The sequence below is a fragment of the Anoplopoma fimbria genome, chromosome 4 (assembly GCF_027596085.1).
Source record: "Anoplopoma fimbria isolate UVic2021 breed Golden Eagle Sablefish chromosome 4, Afim_UVic_2022, whole genome shotgun sequence".
NCBI lineage: Eukaryota > Metazoa > Chordata > Actinopteri > Perciformes > Anoplopomatidae > Anoplopoma > Anoplopoma fimbria.
The window spans coordinates 20,139,630-20,159,612 of NC_072452.1; the positions used below are offsets into that span (position 1 = coordinate 20,139,630).

The 19,983-nt window shown below is 40.2% G+C and overlaps 1 protein-coding gene across 1 annotated transcript; it reads right to left on the minus strand.

The window, feature by feature from the left end:
* Positions 1 to 120: 120 nt before the first annotated feature.
* On the minus strand, positions 121 to 7,414 carry spon2b (spondin 2b, extracellular matrix protein). Its single transcript, XM_054597953.1, has 6 exons — positions 7,294 to 7,414; positions 5,795 to 6,068; positions 5,225 to 5,448; positions 3,961 to 4,152; positions 3,654 to 3,840; positions 121 to 1,069 (listed from the first exon to the last, which is right to left on the minus strand). The coding sequence occupies exons 2-6, from the start codon at positions 6,027 to 6,029 to the stop codon at positions 891 to 893; spliced, it is 1,017 nt and encodes a 338-aa protein (XP_054453928.1). The 5' UTR covers positions 6,030 to 6,068; positions 7,294 to 7,414; the 3' UTR covers positions 121 to 890.
* Positions 7,415 to 19,983: the final 12,569 nt, after the last annotated feature.

Genomic DNA, 19,983 nt, shown 5'->3' on the forward strand with positions numbered 1-19,983 from the left:
TCTTAAGATATATTTACACTTTATTGATCATACAGAAAATAATACATACAACATTTTTGTGTACATCTTTTGCATTTTTTTTTTTTTTACAAAAAACTACTTTTATAACGTAAAGGCCTACACATTATAACATTGAGATTTGATATACTGTACACTACAGGTTAAAATCCTGTCAATAAATATATTCTTTGTCTTCAGGAAAACGAAACAGTAGTGTCTCTGTGAACAGTATGTTTTGAATGCGGAGAGGACCGTTCATTAATTTCTATGTCTCACTTTTTTGCTTGCACTGCTGTACCTCTCCTTATGGAACAATTTGGGCATAATGTTTCTCCCAATCCCAGAGTTTATATAATTTGGATTTTATTTGATATAGTGATTTTAGATCTTAAGTATTGTGTATATTTTTTCTTTTTTTCCCCAAATCTGCTTAATGGAAGCTGCTTGGACTTGTAATCCACTGTGAATTTTTCTTTTTATCTGTGATCTTCAGAAAGGTCCAATTAAAACCAAGTTATAATGTGAAAACAGTTTTTAGTTCTATCCTCAGACAGTTTAGAAAATCTGCCAAAACTAAATTGGTGTCTAATAGCTGTTGTGCCAAACTACACCTCTCTAGTGCTGTCAGATCTATACATGTGACTGGAGGATGAGACCTCTTCTGCAGTTAAACAATCAGACAATCAATCAGTCATTTCCACAGACAGCTGATTGGCCAGTGGAGGAGATAATGGCGTCCACCTTCATCATACTTATGCCTCATGTGAAAACACCGCAGACCTTTTATTGTTGGTCCTCCGTCTTCGTCCTTTCCTCCCTGTCCTGGACTTCCTCTCCTTCTTCTCCCTCCTCTCCTTCCTCTCTTTCTTCTCCCTCCTTCCCTGGCTTAGTCATAAACAGTTGTCCGGAGAGCACTTCCTCTCCTCCTCCAGCAGGGGGCAGGCTAATCCGTTGTTGGCCGGGTGCATGACGACGTAGCGTGTGCGGTGCCGCACGCCCGAGTCTCCACACTTGCCTTTGCACAAGCCCCAAGGAGACCACACTGACACCTCGCAGTCCAGAGGGGTATCTGCAGGGAGAGGGGCGGGATATCATAAATACATTGACATTTAGGATTGCTAATCGTTGATTTTGCAGCTCTATTGCTTCTTAGCTCTTGCAAATGGGCGTCTTTCCTAGTTTTTCAACATACAGTGTTCATTCTTTGAAAATGGTTGTGAGTTTCCTTTTTTATAGTTTTGAATGGAAAGGAGAAGAATTAGTCATGAGAGGGAAAATCACTGCCCTTCACCCCTTATTTGTCCTTATAAAGGTGTAAAAATGAACAAAAGGGAATTACAATAAATGGTGGCGTGCTGTGCGTGCAGCTCTTTATGAATCTACAGATTCTTGGCAGTGGATTTGCTACTGGCTACTTGTATCACTGAGGTCTTATGTTACATAATGTTATATATGTTTTGCTCTTTCTCCAACTTGGTGAACTTGCTGGGCTACCTCGGCCAATCCTGTCAAGAGCTTCCGCACAGCTGATATGTATCACAGACTGTCAGTTAAAGAGTAGAAAAGCAGAAGGATGGGCGGAAGCTACATTGATGGACTGTCGGACGGAGGGATGGAACTAGCGAGTCAAATCTCCCTTCACTTTGTGTCTCCATTAAGGACAGAGGTGATGCATTGCTGTATGAAGCAAAAGGGATTTATCTTTTTGTATTTCACAGATACAAGTCAAAGCAGGTGTTTTAAAATCTGTAATGAAAGTTGTTCCTCAAGCCCTGGAGAGGAGGCATTAAAGAGAGGGAGGGAGGGAAGGATAAGCAGACAGACGGGGAGGATGGAGCATTGGGATCAAGGCAGGAAACCCCAACAGATTCTCTGGCCCCTCTCTCTGTTGTTTGTTGATGTGTAGTCAGGGGAACGGATTTCTAGTCTGTGATGCTGAGTCAAACCTTTTTAAAGTCACCCTGAACACTGAATCTGATTACTGTGCTGTCAGGTCGACACGCTATCTGTCTCCTTTTTTCAGTCATCTGTTTTAGACTTTCTCTGGTGAAATGTGTTTTCATAAAAGGTTATTTTCTCCCTTCCTTTGAGAACATCAGTCACACTGACAGGTCGTTTGACTCTACTGCATTGTTGGCTTTTCCTCTAGTTTGACACACTCTTCATCTTCCTTTTATTCCAAGACCCTTTCTCCTTTCTTACCTGCAGTTGGGTTTTTATTTTTACTGTTACCACTAATCTGTACAACAACAGTCTTAAATTGTTAATAGTTTGGGACCAACATTAACTAAATCTGGCTCCACCTTATGGATCCAGATCTGCATCTTGTTTTTGGGTCACGACCAAACGTTATTGTACAGAATTTATATGTCTTTATTCTTCTTAAAATGCATCTTTAGAGTTTTCCACTGGATGCCAGATGTGCCCCTGGCACTCTCTGATGCCCTCACTTGGCTTCTCTGGTTTCTGGTTAGAAGTAATTGGGTTTGTGTGTGGCCTGTAATGGTTCCCAAATGCTTTCAGTTGAGTCAGCAAAAGACTAAGATTCAACCTAGCATTGTGAGAAAACCTACATCTGTTCTTTTTCACAACTTTCAGCTAATGTATATACTTTTATGTTTATATTACTCGATTGGAGCAAAGTGGAAAGGAGAGAGGCAGAGGAGTGTAGGAATGGTGAGATGCAGGTTTTCTCATGTTATACCTGCTAAATATTCACAGTTGAGTTTTACTCTCGGATGATTTGGCCTGTTACTTAAAGGTACCTTGTGTTCGAACAGTGATATTTCTACATTCCGTGTTTCTTACCAAAATGAATTGTGTGTATCTTTGAAGCCTTTGCTAGCTTGTAGTCTTCTTCTTCCCTGCCTTTTCTGGCGCATTGTTACGCTCTGACCAATACTGTCACCCACCGTTCATCTGTGAAATAGTGTGAATCCCGGCATTGCCAGCCTTTTTTGCTAGTGTGCACTTTGTGCCCATGCAAAATAAAAAGAAATATGGACCCACTATTAAAAACAGAGTGCTGCTAGCGACCAAAAACTCCACAGGTTAGCTTCAATTCTCAAGATAAAATATGCAAAACAACTTTAGTTATAACATGTTTTGTTCTAACGCTGCGTATTGACCGACTTTGACTCTGTGTGAAAAAAACGCAGCCCTCTCATTCATTTTAATGGAGCCAGTGGGGGAGCCAACGTAGTGGACTGGAGGGTTTTCCGACAAAAAGGTTGAACCCTGTTCAACTTTTTCCGTCATTGGGACATCATCTGACAAAATGTTGAATTTGCCAATCACACACAACGAAGCACACATTCCTGTTATGTAATGTGAATGCCGCATTCCTACTCTTTAACTCGAGATCGTCTTAAAGAAAGCTAAGATTGTTGCTGTTGTGATAACTTTCCAGAGCTTTAAAGTTGTTTTCTATTACTACTATTCTAAACTGTTGTGCAGTGTTTAGGTATCTCTTGAGCCTTTTAAATCCTCCATCTATACGTATAGTAAACATAATAACCGCACCATTCAATTTCTTCTTTCACTGGTTGTGATCTGTCAGTTATATCTCTGATAACTGTCATCATTCAAGTGCTTTATAATCATCAACATCCCACATTTTATCCAGTGTGAGTATCTATGCTCCTCAGACTTACTTATGAGTGTGTCCTCGATCTCGTTTCCTGTTGGCAGTTGGTTGGACTGGGTGGGCTCCAAAGGAAGGCTGATGATCTGATTGGTCTTGTTTATCCTAGTCAGCATTACCTTGGCGATGGGCGGCAGGTGCTTCAGGCGGGGGTAGTAAAAGGAGTTGGCAGGGTGGCTAGGAAAGGAAGAAGTGATCTATGGAGGGGAAATGGAAAAGGTTTTATAAAGCAACGTCAGGTTCATGTCCCTGTTCACACGACGAGTTTTTGGCTTTCGGTTGATGGATGTTGCCTGTCTTGGGTCAGGGTGACCAACCTGTGTGATTTTGTCCTGTGGGATGGTTTCGAAGTTGGGAGAAGAGAAGGTGAACCCGCTGTCAGTTCCTGCATCGTATGGGAAAAGCTCCAGCGACACGTTGTCTTTCCAGTGGTCGCCCTCACACAGGTCGATGCTCTCCACTCCCACAAACCAGTCCGGGCTTGGAACGAGACGCACGATAAACGACAGCTGCAGATAGAGTGAAGGAAGTAGACCGCGAGGAAGGAGAAAAAAAAAGAGAAAGGGAGGGAAATGAGGTGGTGGGTCGGAGTGAGAGATAGGAAAGAGGATAGCAAAAGGTCATCATTATATGTCATCACATATGATTTGGCCTTAGTGTTTTTCATTGGATAACTGTTAAACCTCATGATCTGTTGGTTGGACAGTGGGTTAGAGTCACGAAGGAAGAAATGTTTTTGTGTCATTTTTACTGCTTTTCACGCATGTGTATAATTGTGTTCCAGTTTATATAAACCATATCAAATTTCTTTCACTGTTATAATGTTTTCAAGCATGTATCATCATACGTCTTAGTCCAATAAATCACCCACCTCCCGGCTCCTGCTGTTATTTTAGCACCAGAGTACATATTCTGTTTCCAACTGGCCTTTTTCCATTTCTCTCACCCTACTTTTTTCCAAGCCTAACATTGTGCTTGGTCGGACGTGTCCCAGATTTAATGACCTACCCAGAGGCTCATCAGTAGGAAGATTAACAGCCAAATCCTGCAGAGTTTTACATAATGTTTAAGAGACATAAATTAAGCTTGCTACATTTCTGAAGCTTTTAGGGTGCAGCACATGGAAAGAACAGTCTGGTAGCTGTTGTAAAATAAACTGTTTTGCTGCATGAACCTACTTAAAACAAAGCAAAGCTCTTTCTCATAATCAAATGCTTTTTATGATTTACTTTTAGCAGAAGTACGACACCTTATAACTTATAATGTAGGTAATTATAGTTTTCTTAACGATCTTTGTCTCTTTTTTTTATAGTTTTGGCTTTTGTTACTCACAATTTTGGTGATGAAACATGCAACAACCTCTTTGGGAATAACTTCACAACAGTGTTCAGAGGGGAAACCACACTCCTGATCTAGTATAACCCAAGTATGTAAAATACTGGAGTCATTTTTAAGAAATACTGTGGCTCTTTCACGCTAAGAAAAGCATCTCACCACCTTGTTATACATGCTCACCTATATGGAAGGCCACTAATAAACTTGTTGCCCAGACTGAAGGAAACCAGGTGCTGAGAGACTTACATAAGAGTGCCTGGCGAAGACCTGAAACTCCGTGTTCGTCTGGCCTGTGCCTCCCACAACAGCGGGAGCGGACAGGAGCCCATAAACACTCTGGATGCGTTCCCCGGCCGCTTCGACTTCCTTCATGAGCGTCCAGGCCTCGCCTTTTTCTGCAAACTCCCTCACTCCGTTGCTGGCGAACCCATTACGCTGCCACATGTGGTAGTCAGAGCTGTGGGTCACCCCTAAGAGCAGACGGAGAGGGAAGGGAAGTTAGTTGTTGCAACAGGTGTTTGTATGAAGTCAACAGAAAGGTACATATTGGTGGATAATTGAAAAGATCAATGGTGTTTAATGGGAAGAAACATTTATTAGTATGCTTTCTACATTTAAGTAGGAGAAATCTTTTGCGATTGACTTTCTGTGTACTGACCAATCAGGACACTCTTCTGTATTTACTATATATTTCTCTGTGTGTAGTTTTCTACGTTACCTACCTGTTAATCTTCCGATCAGTATTCTGTTCCACGTCTGCTGCCAATACTGTGACGAGTGAGAATACAGTTCAACACCGGCTTTCTGTGCACTTACCGATGAGGTTGGACCACTGTGCAGGTGGACGGTACACGGGATACTGTTTAGGGAAAGCTGCCGGGGTCCACTTGCCAGAAAACGTTAGCTTGTACTGGGCCGTTTCTGAGGCCGTGCACACGGGGACGTCAGTGGGAACAGGCATCGAATGGACGCCCTGGCCCAGCGTCAGCATCATGACGATCAGGTGGTAGAGTGCTTCGGAGATGGAGAGGATGTTCCTTGTGGTGTCCATGACTAGTTAAGGCTGATTTTGGGGGGGAGGATGAAGGGTCTGAAGGACGCAAGGGAGGACAAAGAGGGAGATAAGTCAGTGAATGTTTCTATTTTCGCTGAATCATTTAGCTTCAAATGTGTTCAAGTGTAATTGCCACATATTACACACTTTTATTCTGGCTGTCTGCTCTTCTGTTGTTTGTCTGAATTCAGGGTCTACCAGCTGTTAACATAAAGTTCTTTATTCTCAGGATTCAACAAATGTTATTCTGCAAAAGAGGATTTCTTCACTCTTCTTTGGACACATTCTCTTACTCTCTTCCTATGTATTTACAAGCTTTCCAGTTAGTTATTGTTTGCCCTGTTCATTTTGACATCTATACTTACAGTTGTCCTTTCACTGTCTGATCTGGTACATTTTCAAGACTGACAAAGAGGACTGCTTAAAGTCTGGCTGCAGCATCAGTTTGGAGTGGGGCATGTGAGTCAGAGGGAAACTTTCTTAATTGAAACCTTCTCGACTGTTTTTCCAATGTTTAGACTTGTAAAGTCAGTTAAGCAGCGTAGGATTGGCAGAGGGGAAGTCTTGCATCAATTAAGGTTGCATATAGGGAAAGTTTGGTGTTTGTTGTTGCCATAGTTACAGTCTGGTGAGCTCTCAAAGAATAAAGCTGTGTCAGCTGACTTTCCTAACTTTGGATACCTCATCATATCTTCCTCAGTCAGCTACATGGAGCTCATCCTGAACTCTTTGACTAGTCTGGGTCTTTCCTCAAGTTCCTATTCTTCATTTTCAGTGAAGCACATCAAAGCAGCACATCTTTGCTTCTAAAAGGTATACCCTGAACAGCATGCACATAGTGTGAAATGCAGTTTTCTTAATCAAGTATAACATTTTGCTTAATGCATGCTTAAACTATGTGTAGACTTGATTAAGATTTCCTCCTCATCTAATCATTTTTAATTTGTATTTAATGGGTGTGGGTGCTATTACAGTTTATATGTTCTCATAAAAGTAGAGCAGGATGTGTTTAACTCTGCATTCATATACAATCTGTTGCATCCACACTTCCTTGTCATATGTTTGCTTAAGTTATCTGAATTGGTTATCGCTCAAGTATGATTGCATACAATCCCCCCGTTACAGAAATAACTGTCAGTAATTACACATGCATACTTGGTAGACCTCTATAACCCAGCTGACTATTATTCTATTAATGCCAGGATCTCTCTGTGCTGTAATGTGGCGACAGGACGAAGACGTGCTGTAGAAAACTACTCACTGATTTTGCTTCGTGTTCCAGATGAATGGAGGGTTGCATCAGATGAGTGGAGAGGAGGGCTGGAGGTGAGGAGAAGGGGAGAGGAGAGTGGTGGATGTGGCTGTCGAGAGGAGTGACTGCGAACCTCCGAGTCCTCTTTCGCCCTATTTATGTCTTCCAGGAGGTTCTCTCCTCTCCCTCTTTCCCTCCTTTCTTCCCCCTCCTTCCCCTTCTTGCTCCACTCCCCTCTTCGCGGTTCTTTCAGTTCGTTCTATCTGCCTGTCGGTGACTTCCCTGCCCCCTTCTTGCCCTTTGACTTTGGTCCTCCCTCCTCCACTCTCCTCCTCCTCGCTCTTCTACTCTTTTTAAGTAGCCCATTAACTGGCTAATGTGTTCAGCAGTTCTAGATGCACTGCCAGTGGTCCTCTGTGGCTCTGATGGTGGATGTAATTTCACAGTATGATATTGTAGGTCTCTTAACTTACAAATATGACTAATGGGGCTAATAATGTATTTTTATTTTTTTTGGAATTCTCTAAACATCTCTTGGTCAGGTTTGTAAACTGCAGCTGAGAACTGGGTCCAATCCCAGTTCTGCTTTTTAACTCATGTAGGGAGTTATATTGCCTCTGTCACAGTCAATTTGCAAACTCCTTTAATGTGTTTTTAGGGCGAGTTGAGGCTTCATCCAACAAGAAAATACAGAATAGTAGATGGCTTTATGCAGGTTATATCAGGGGTGTACATTTCTTATACACTTTGATTCTTACAGAAAACAATCAGTGATTTATTCCATCCTGGCAGCAGTCATTTCTTAAAATTGCACAACTGTTATATTATATGAGGTCATCTTTGAATCAGAGGATCGGCGGTTCGATCCCCAGCTCCAGAAGTCCATGTCCATGTGTCCTTGGGCAAGACACTCAACCCCCAAATTGCTGTAAGAATGTCTGAATGTTAGTTGGGCCTGATGGGCAGGTGGCACCTTGCATGTCGGCCCCTGCCATCAGTGTATGAATGGATGTGAATGACATGTAGTGTTAAAACGCTTTGAGTGGTTGGAATACAAAAAAGTGCTATACAGGTCCAATTAACCATTTACCATTTAATACAATTAATGAATTATTATTTTCCTTATTGACTGAATTTGCAGATTATTTCCTTGATTAAACAATTTATTTATTTGTATAAGATATCCCAAATAAGAAAAGATGCCTTTTACATTCTCCTAGAGTCTTAAATTGCTTATTTTGTCTGACACCCAACACTTTTCAATTTACAATTCTATAAAATAGATGAAAGTAGCAAAAAGGGATCTGTAAGTAGTTGCAGATACATTTTCTCTTGATTTAATTGAATTGACTAATCGTTCTATATCTAAATGCAGTTGCAGGAACAAATTATTTGAAATCTCTTTGGTGGTGATGCAATAGAGACTAAATGCACATTGTTAAATGATTGACATTGTTTACATTGTGAAAGCATGAATGAGACTTTGCTCTGTTGTTGCATTACAAAGGCTGCATTTCCGCTGCTGGCTGTACATAATGACATTTAAGCTTTAGGGTGTTGAGGCAGGTTTTTTTTGAAAAGCTCTTAACTTTGTACAAGTGTCAAACCTCACTTTTATGTTCACAGTGATGCCCACAGTTATGCAATAAGTTAGGCATTCTATTTACATCACACAATCAACAGGTTATACTCTTTTAACTGGATTTTTTTTTGCATTCCTACAAATAAACACAAGAAGTACATTAAAGAAACTCCCAATAACAAGCTTCAAACATGAAGTGTTTGTGGTCACATTTGCGTAATAGGACTGGTTGAGGCTGGACATGAACAGATGATGCAGTGTGTCTGGAGTGTTTTTACGGTGTGTGACGTGGGACTAACGCACATACAGGCAGCCATGATAACAGCTGCTGTTTTCTCCCAGATCCTGTCATGTGTGTCTTTAATCTCTCAACCAGGTTAGAGGGTATCTGTGTGTGTGTGTGTGTGTGTGTGTGTGTGTGTGTGTGTGTGTGTGTGTGTGTGTGTGTGTGTGTGTGTGTGTGTGTGTGTGTGTGTGTGTGTGTGTGTGTGTGTTGTTTGTTTGTGGGGGTGTGGGGGTGTGGTGCTTGACCCACTGAACCTGGAGGTGGCAGACAAAACTCCACACACTCACGTGCAAACACAAGTATGTGCCAGCATACTGAATCGGCCCACATCTAATGATTTCCATATGGTCACGTTTCTTAAAAACACAAATTAACACACCTACACACACACACACACACACACACACACACACACACACACACACACACACACACACACACAGATCAGTTTACCCAAGTCATTGCTCCGTATTTCCAGGATTTATTGTTTAGAGTACAGTCTGCTTTCAGTCAGTGACATTTAACTCTCACCGCATTTAACTCTGACCGCCCTCGCAAAAAATGAGAGAACGAAGCAGCACGAGCAATGGAGCTGAAAAGGATGGTTTTCAGTTTTGGTACCTGGGACAGAGAGTACTGCTGGATCTTACGAGTTGGATTCTCTTGGATCATCACAGTAAAAGGCAGCAGGGAGCCCCATTCACTACAACAACACATCCTTTATATTCCTGTGACTGTCTGCAGACATCCACACTGCCGCTCTGTTGTGCTGACCCTTGAATTGCCACACAGGGATAAATCAACTTTTTATGAGTTGTGGTAGTCGGAGAAGGTATCTTAAGAACATTGAGATGAATAGACCTGCCAGTAGACAAAACAACCCCCACTAAAGGTCCAGTCACACACTGAGGGTCTGATAGCACCATGAGTTGCTATCCGCCCCGTCCTGCGCTAATGATATTACAGCACAAACACGTCCATAATATAGTTTGCAGCTGAGTGCAAGTTGCCCTTTATGCGTGTGATTGCAGTTACTCACTTGGAAAAGTATAAATGTTGCCCTTGCGCCAAGAACACAGTAGGTAGAAAAATGGCAGAGAGAAGAAGAAAAGGTCATTTTCAGTCGGTGAGCTAAGGTGCAGAGGCAATTATCAAAAATTCATGCTAGGAATTTAAACATGACAGAGAGAAACTCTATTTGGGATGTAATATCCCAGTATAAATACGCTATAGTTACCACCAAGTCTCTGGAGAGGCTTATAATTTCACTGTAACTGTTTGTGGTTATTGGCGCTGATCTTTTGCATATTACCTCATTTAAATGCATCTAAATAGCAAAAGACCACTGAGACAATGTTTGCTTGGCGGTGCAGTAAGAGATGGATTTCATCCTTCACGGTTGCTTTGAGAATTACATTTTTCTTTTTGTCTTGATGATGGCCAACATTGCTTTCTGTTGTCAGCATGTTACTCTAAACGTAAAGGTGGAACCGGTCTGAGACGATGGCGTGTTTGTGTAATTAAATGACCAGTCGTATGTTGTTTGGAAGAAAGCTGTAAAACCTGGGAGGAGGGTCTAAGAGAATATAGGTCAGGAAGCACCATATGGGCCCCAGGGCCAAAGAAGCGAGTCTGGCACTTGTCTGCTGCAACTGCAGTAGGAGTTGAGGATGTGGTTACATATTGTGGTGTGGAGCTGGGAGTACTGTCAGCATCTTATATATATATATATATACATTTCAGTGGTTATCATGATGATGTGTGGATGGAGTAAATCTCTAAATAAAGGAGTCAGGATACTATTAATCTACATCAGCTGTCAAACTGGCTTCATAGTGGCTGTGTTCATCGGAGACTTCATGCTTCCTAAATGATACATAAAGGTTTTATGTCATTGAAGCATTAAGAAACTAGACAATTAGACGTCATCACACTGTGGAAATTTGATTTAAAAGATAAAGATGGTTTAAACTTATATGCCATCATTTTATAGTCCAAGGCTGTAATATTTTTGACCAAATAAATCCAAGATGTATTTAAATATACTGTACAGATAAGACATTTGATTATAAAAAAATAAGCATTTTGTATAATTCTTAATATTTATATCATGTGGAACCTCATTCTTGATATTTGTCAAAAGATTATTGATTATTGAGCTGCATGTAGCTCTTCATCTATTGTTAATACGTGTGTCCTTTCCAACAGAAATGTGGGTTATGAAAAGGTCTGTGAGTTTACGGGAGCAGGTTTCAGTCTTGTGTTTTTCGATTATGGTAATGGTTTGAGATTTTGTTTACATTTGAATAATGGAATTTACTTTGATGAGTTATTACTTGTTTTAAATAATGATCAGTGTTAATTGGCTGATTGAGAAAAAATTGAAAAAAAAAGTGTCCTGAGGAACCTGCACTTCCTGCAGTTAATCGTGATGGTGTTAAGGCTCTGGAAGTGTTAGAGCCGATACGAACGGAGCACTGAAGTGTCAGAATTGGACATTACCTTTTGTAGAGTGCTGCTCATGGTGTTTCTAGCACAATTTAGAAAACTTAAATCAACCAGAACAATACTTTTCCTTGGCTGCACCCACTAACCTCAATGGTGTTTCATTTCAATAAAGGTTGTGAAACAGATTTCATCCTTTTTATATGCAGGCACAAACTTCCATTGCCAAGAAATATTATCCAAAGACTGGTTTACAAGCTGGGATTTACTTTGTTGCCAAGTAACATCATTGAACTTTTTATCGGACACTGGAAGCTGAACAGAGACCGGGTGAATGTCAGGATGCTGAAGGCCACCAAGGGGCCACCATATGTCAACCCACTGGACCGGAAAGCTTGTAAACAAAACAACAGGGTTTGTTGTTGTTGTTGGGATGATGGCCAGCGTGGCTATGGCGACAGAATGTGAGGTCATTGTTTTGACTCTTTGGCTTCGTCTGAGAGTGGTTTAGCCAACTGATTACAGTGGATCTGGAAATACTGATAACCACACATTCTCACGTGGACACAAAAAGAGGTTAAGTCATGTGCATTGAAACACAAACACACATGCATGCACACAAACCATTAACTTTTTAAACGAGGGAACCGGAAGTGCAAAACTGCTAACTCATTTCCAGGTTTTTAGGACTTATTCCTGCAGCACTCTATTATGAATCATTCATTTTTCTCCCTGTCTCCCTTACTTTCACTCATACCCAAACACACACAAACTCACAGACACACCTGGTCTTAGCATTCAGCCCTTTTTCACACTGTTAGCTCCCCTAACCTCCACTCAGCGTTCCCCTCGGGTCTTGTTAGAGCAGTAATTACCCCCTACTTTCCGGGAATAATTTCCCCCACTGTGTGGAAGCAATCTGTGTGCGTGTGCATTCATTTGCACATTTCTGGATAAATAGTGTGTGTGTGTGTGTGTGTGTGTGTGTGTGTGTGTGTGTGTGTGTGTGTGTGTGTGTGTGTGTGTGTGTGTGTGTGTGTGTGTGTGTGTGTGTGTGTGTGTGTGTGTGTGTGTGTGTGTGTGTGTGTGTGTGTATCCCGTCTAATGGAAGCTGCAGTTCAGAGCAGAAATCTGGCCAGTGGTGATATTGTACATATCCATGCAGCACATGGCTCGGTCTGGGTTTTTGGCTGGAACTTTACTTGTGTTTATGCTTGTAGCGTCGCCTCGTGGAAGTCGCTAAGTAAAATCATCTGTCGGTGACTGTTCAGTCAACTTGAAATTCTTCAAATAGAGCCATCGCTTCCTTTTTTTGGGGGGGGGAACTTTGTGCTCTTGTTAACAATGTTTTGCTCCAAATAAACAATTAATTGGCAAACACATTGGTTGTAATTATGAATAGTGATGACATAGCTTAAAAGTCACACCCACAAAGCCTGGTAAACAAGACGGGGTCAGTGTTTGTAGACACTGAGAACAGTCCGGCCCGGTTGAAAATTGTGCCAGGCAATCCCTCCATGCAGGGAGAGAGGGTCCATGGCGAGGACCGGGTGAGGGGTGCTGTAAAGCTCACCTTCAACCTGGGCTTTTCCAAACCGCTGTAGAGCCGGTTGCAACGCACATGCAGGGAAAGGGCCCACCAGCACCGAGGAGAGAACCTCCCAAACCTATCAGCTGGGGTCTGATTTCAAGGCGATCTTTTATTTCATGTAGATTAGTCCTAAAAAGTGGACTCTATCTCAAACATTGGATGCAATATTGATTCATTTTAAACTCTGAAATTACGATTTTTATTCATTTGGTAAGAAAAAGTCAATATTAACACCAGCATTGAAGTACTGTCAAATAATTTAGTTGATAGCTTAAAAAACACATTCAATTGTGCAGTTCCTCTTTAATGTAGTCAAGAGCATCACTGAAACTCATGCCAATGGTTTTTCTGATTGCTATATTTAAAAAAAATAATAATAGTTGAATCTTTGTATCAAACCGCCAAATCTTATTTTTATTTCTCAAATTCGGGTTCAGACCTGACTCCAGTATAACGTTTCTGTGGTTGATGTTGGACCTCTTTGTTCAATGTTGAATTAATATTTTGTACTTTTACTGTAAATATACTGCCAATTTCACCCATTTAGGCCTTAATATTGGCTTCTTTTAGTGGTTGAATAGGAATTAAATCACATAAACTCTCTCTGACCTGCCTGAACCCTGTGATGATACATTATCTGAGTCCTACTGTTCGACTCCAAAGAAGCAGACTGCTGGTATTGTAACCAACTTTGTTGAATGTTTGTGCCATCAATCATCAAAAACCACCATAGTCTGACAGGCTAATATTAGATGTCGAGACCGAAGTGGTTTATATCTGAGAATTATGGATGAACAGCTCTGGTCAAATGTATTAGGTGACCACAGAGTATTAAAGCACAACGCATATAATTCAACTTTTGGGAAATAACGGCTGCTGAGACTGCTGTTTTCGCTCCCTCTTAGTCGTTGTTGTGTCTTTCATTGGGATTTGTTTGGCAGTTGGCACCTGGATTGCATTGTTGAGTTATAGGAGAAAGACTTTTAAAAGCTGCACAAAGTACATTTGCACATGGGGAACTCTAATGGCAGAGAGGGGTCATGTGGAGGAGAGAGGCCCAAGACCTAATGATGGTGAGTGAGCCATCACTGTCGTTTAGTTTAGAGTGGTCTTAACCTTTGCCAGATTTTACTTTGGGAAATAGGCTACTGGAGCAGAAAGGCTAATAGCCCATTTTCTTTTTGGTAGGTTTGCTTTGCCTTCTTAGAGATATTGAGCTGGGTCAGGAAGTTTTGCTATTGGAGCCTGTAAAGCCCATTGACCCAATGCACCAACTCCACCATTTGGCATTTTATTTTAAGGTCACGTTTGGATTTGATTTTCTATTTAAGCACATTTTTTTTTTATCAATCAACTCTTGATTCGTAAAAGATCAGCAGCATTGGTTTTATGCCCTTACAGCTGTCATTTATTTACATTGTCAAATTATTCTTTAAAAAGGGTACGTGGTATCATGGTGTAATATATGCGGCATATTATGGGGGGAAATGTACACCACTAAGGCCATACGGTCAAATTTAAATAATGAATGTATGATGTAAAAACAAGAAGTCATTTCACCATACAATTAGAAACAAACACAAAAACAAAAAGAAGAGCCACTAGATGGGAGAAGGGTAGTTAACAAAAACAGCGTGAGATTCCTCTTCTGCAAAAAAGCAACAATATATTAGATTAAACATTCTCGGGAAGTGTAAAACACATCAATCTAAAACTATTTGTATCATGTCTATTTGTTCACATTTGACTGAAATATGACTCAGAGAAATTGTGCAGCAATCAGGCGCTGATTGTTTAGAAGTACCTTAATTGAAGTACTCCCATTCATCTCTCTTGCGCCCCCAAGGGGAAGCACAACTCACAGTTTGAAAACCTCCAAACATAAAATTCATGTCTTGGGCAGATGTAAAAGGTGATTGGGCCGCCAAATAAGTCACGGTACTTTTTCTGATGGGCCCCTTTAAAAAGGAGCACTCATTTGGTTTTAATGAGGCAAGGTCACAGGTTAAGAGGAAACATTTACCACTCTGGTAAAATTTGCCTAAAACGACCTATCCAAGGCATACCCAAAGTGAATTGAAAGCTGTTCTTGAACCATTTGGAGTACATGCATGGTTTTGGTCTCTTTTGAAAGGTAACACTCTGAAGTTTTTTCCCCAACAGTCAGAATCAGTAAGTGCGGTAAGAGGTAAGGGTACAGGTAGACATCCTATTTAATAGACTGGTTTCCTGTGACTGAGACTGTAAACTTGGGTGGGAGTCTTCTCTGTATCTCCAGCATATTTACAGCATTTCTATCCACCTTTCAACTTCTTCTCATTGGTAAAAATCAAATCCTGAAAACTGTATGTCTGAGGTAGGCATTTATTGTTTCTTATGAAGGGTGTGTAAGGGAGACAGTATGCTGTAACTAATAGAAAATAAGTATTTGCTTTGACAAAGAGTGTCTCGAGAAGAAGCTAAACTAGAGACTCATAGAAGGATAAGGAAAACAGCAAGTACTAACATTTTAGACGCTGAATCAGCTATTTGTCTTAAAAATGGCTTAAATTGTTGTTTGTTTCATTGAAATGGTTGCTGATTCAGTTTATCTTAATTGATTAATCAATGATTATTACCTGTAAAAAAGGCCATCAGCTTCATATTTCAAATAGAAGTCAGTTAAACTTCCAGGAGAAGTAAGATAATACAATACTTTTGTTTTTTCATCCAAAATGTTTCCTAAAGAAAGTGCATTGAATTATCCTCCAACAATCTGTAAAATATCTCTAACTGCAGCATTTTTCTTGTGGAGAGGCCATTACTATCATGGATTTATATATTTTTATGACTTTTGTTTCTGTTTTTATGCTCTGTGTGGACTTTGGTCTTATCCTTGTCGCCTACTTAAATGTTTTGAAATAGGGAGTCTGATTTTTATTGCAGTTCCTTCGGTTCTATGTCTTCATATTCTTGAGTTTATTTCTTTTTCTCCCTCCGACTATATTTCAATATTTTACCCCCTACTGTCTTTGCCTCTCTCTCCTCATCCAGTGTAGACTTCTCCTCCTACCTCCTTCACAGCCTTGTATTCTCTTTTGCCCTTTTTCTTCTCTCTGACTCACTAAAGTGAGATCCCATCATGTTTTTCCCATCATGCTCTCCTCCCACCCTGCGGTGAGGCGGTGAACCCCCGGCCGGAGGTATAAAGGACATGATTTACAGGGCCCCTTCGCAAACAAAAAAAAGAAAAAGAAAGAAAAAAAACTTTAAATGAGAGATCAGTTTCCCAGGACAGTTGTCTTTTGCTTCAGTGCAGGTTTCACTCTTCAAAGTTTTGACTTGAAATATGGTGTTCCGGCTACGACATGGTGTGGTCCAATTTTGCGAGGTTGCAAAAGTGCCAAAATGTAATTCCACGGGAGAAGAAAACTGCGATAAAGCAGGTTTCACTTTTTCTCCATGTTTGTTATGTTGACATGTCTCGATGGACCGACAGGGAAATCCAAATGGGGGAGTAAGTGGGAGTAACAGTTCAGCATTAAGTCCCAAGAAAGGTATTGACACATTGTAATTTTCTAAACCTACACATCCATGTGTGAAACTCATAGAAGCAGCTCGTAACAAAATGAGATATAGCTGGTCAACCTTAAAGGTCAGCCCACCTTAACTGAGCCTGGGATGAAGATTTGGCTAACTTTGTGCTAACCTCCTTCAACAGGACGTTAGCTTGTGTTGGTCTTTAGGAGTTGTAGCATTTATTCAGCAACCTAAACTGCATACAAACTGCACTGCTACGCTCACAATGATATTACTGCTAACTTTATACGTCACACACACATTCTCTCTCAAATGCACACTCACTTTTTCCTTAAAGGTATTTGCAACTTGTATTAAAAATCGTAAAAATACGGTTTAAGATATTTTATATTGGTGAATCCGGAGTGAGAATATCAAAACATTTTTGGTTGCATGGTAAGTTATTGGCACTGTCAACATGAACAATTGCGATAAATCATATCAACATTTCACAAAAGCGAGAGTACCAGGACTGGATTTCTGATCCACACATTCACACAGATGGATCTTTTGACTGAGAATCATTGCACAATGACTCTTCCAATTACTGAATTACTGAAGCAAGACACCATTTATTTGAACAAAAAAAACCCGACCTGCTTCATACTTCTACAGTTTTACACCCTGGAGCTTTCCAGCATAAATACAGTCTTCTGCTACTAACTATGGCCAACAGAACAAAGTCAAGTTGATCACACAAAACCTCTAATTGTGCTAAGAAACCACAAATGGTATCCTAAAGAATCCAGTGATGGTTTGACTAAGCCTATCACTGCTTATATAAAGTGCTATAAACCCAGTAGTCTTGAAGTGACAGCATCAGGCTTGTGAAAGTCACTAATTTACATCCTGGACAGAGTTTAGAAGAAAAATGAACAAAAGTTTCCACTTCGTAAGCAACCAAGACATTTTATTCCCAACTAGTCTAATGGAGCAGGTCTATGGAGAAGACAGTGTTTAAACTGGAGCGCTCCCAGGTGGTTGTGTCTGAAAATTTAGACCATTACCCAGACTTTTGATATAACTGGCTAATGATGTGAATGAATGGAGTGAGAATCTAACCTCTAAATGCTGAATTTATTAAGTTCTGATATTGTGAGTATTATACAAACCGGTTGCTTCACTTCATTGAGTACTTATTTTCTTATTTTCTTCAAATGTTCCATTTCAAATTCACTTGATCAAAGCTGAACACCTGTCCTGCTGTGGCAGAAGCTGCAGTGGTGACTGTTACACTGTCAGCGCATTCATCCAAATAAGTATTTCCATTCATCCTGGATTTGAAAATCTTACATACCTCTTTATTCTATCATTTAGGTAATGGCAGTTATTGTTATTTTCAAATACTATTTTATACCTATAAGTGGTTTTGTGTACATGGACATGAATTTTCAGTTCTTTTCATATGGCTCTTGGCAAAAATAATGCCAATGGGAAGTTAAATTTGATCCTTTTTCGTGGTGCACACAAATTAAATGGCAGGCGGGAGTGAAGGTGGATGGGTCCAACAAACACAGGACACCACAGGTGTTCGACACCTCGTGGATTTATGGTTGTGGTTTTGTTGCCTAAACCTAACGTTCGTGACAGTTTTCCTTAACCTAATTATGAGGTTTGGTTGTCTGAACCCAACGTTCGTTTTGTTGCTTTAACCTTACTATTTTAATACCAACCGTGATGTTTTCCCAAAACCTAACGAAGTGGTTTTAAACGAATGTCCAAAGCGAGTCTTTGTCAATAAAGGTTTAAAATGTATAATAGTATTGTATCATCTTAAAAATTAGATATTTTCTTTATAACAAGCATAACAGAAAAATTGCTCGAATGACAATGTCTTGTTACATTGTTTTAAGCTAATTTGTGCATGATTACATTAACAGAAATAAGATTTATTTTTACAATCAACACTTGAAATGATAAAGGCACAAGGTAGTTCAAAATGTAAACAATACTTTGGTGTTTCATTTTTACCTCTTAAAAAGTTAGGACTGAGTTTTACCCAATAAAAACAAAACTAAGATGGGGGGAAAAAAATCAATAAAAGAAAAGTACTTCTTGCTACATATTGGCAGAGGTTTTGTACTTAAATTTAGGACATATTTAAGTTTTGTAATTAAAGATGTCCCATATTTCCATTTAGCATTTTCCCCCGTTGATCTCATGGGACGCCTGAAATCCAGCAGCAATCCTGCACTTGTTGCTGCTCCTCTGGCAGGGTAGGAGCACCACTTGTGGAAGCACACGTTTGTTGGGAGATCAAAAATGCAACCCGTTGGGTACAAGTTGAGTTTAGGTTACAGGTTACCTTGTTGCAACATAATCAGAAGCACATTGAGTCCCGGTCAAGATCTTATCTCTCCTGTCAGATGAAAACAACAGCTTCTGAACCAAAGCACTCTCAGACAGTGACAGGCTCGGCCCATAAATTTCACTGCTGGATCCTCACCAGTACATCTGTGCTTCAGTGTCAAAACAAACCCCAAACAGCCATAAATAAGGGTTGCTACACTCGCGTAACCACAACTAAGAGTAAAGCTACTGTAGGCCTACTTTCTAGAGTTCATCAATTTGGTTATTTTCTATTTATAAGCTTTTTTCATGTATCTAATATCATAACATTTATCCCCCATATATTGTGTTTTTGGTGCGATGTTGAGGTTAATTTACTGGCAACAACAAAACAGAACTAGGAAAGTAAAATGCAGTTAGTTTACAGGTCAATTAAACAGGCTTACAGTTGGCAGTGCACAGACCAGAACAAATCCAAAATCAGTAGTTACAAACCTGCAATTTGGATAGATTTACATCATATTCTTGGTAATACATATGTTTTTTTTCCCCATGAATTCTGATTATGTAATCGAAGAATTACAGTAGGAGTGAACTGATGGCACTGCTTCTCCTGACCGGGATGTGGTAAAACGATTTGTTTGTACTGTACACAGAGACCTTGACCGGAGTTTGGCTCAACATGATGATTAAATGCTGGTTGGAGGATTGAGGCTAATTATCAACATCAAGGTCTGAGCAAAACTGTTACGCAGAGGTTTGTGGCGCTTAACAAAAAAGCTAATGAGTTAAACACTCAAACTCTACACATATAGAGATATAATGACATGTATTTTAAGATTTTTCAATTAGTATCTCAACTATCATATCTTTATTTGGCTGTTGCAATGTTTCCAGTGTGACTTATCATATAAGTTTATCACTGCTGTGAATGATGCTAACAGGCTA

Bases quoted from the DNA above. Each gene is read 5' to 3' on its own strand.
- spon2b (XM_054597953.1), bottom strand. From the start codon at position 6,029: ATGGACACCACAAGGAACATCCTCTCCATCTCCGAAGCACTCTACCAC. The intron at 5,449-5,794 runs GTAAGTGCACAG...GTCTGCTCTTAG, and splicing joins ACAGTGGTCCAACCTCATCG to GGGTGACCCACAGCTCTGAC. The intron at 4,153-5,224 runs GTAAGTCTCTCA...CTCTATCTGCAG, and splicing joins TCTTCGCCAGGCACTCTTAT to CTGTCGTTTATCGTGCGTCT.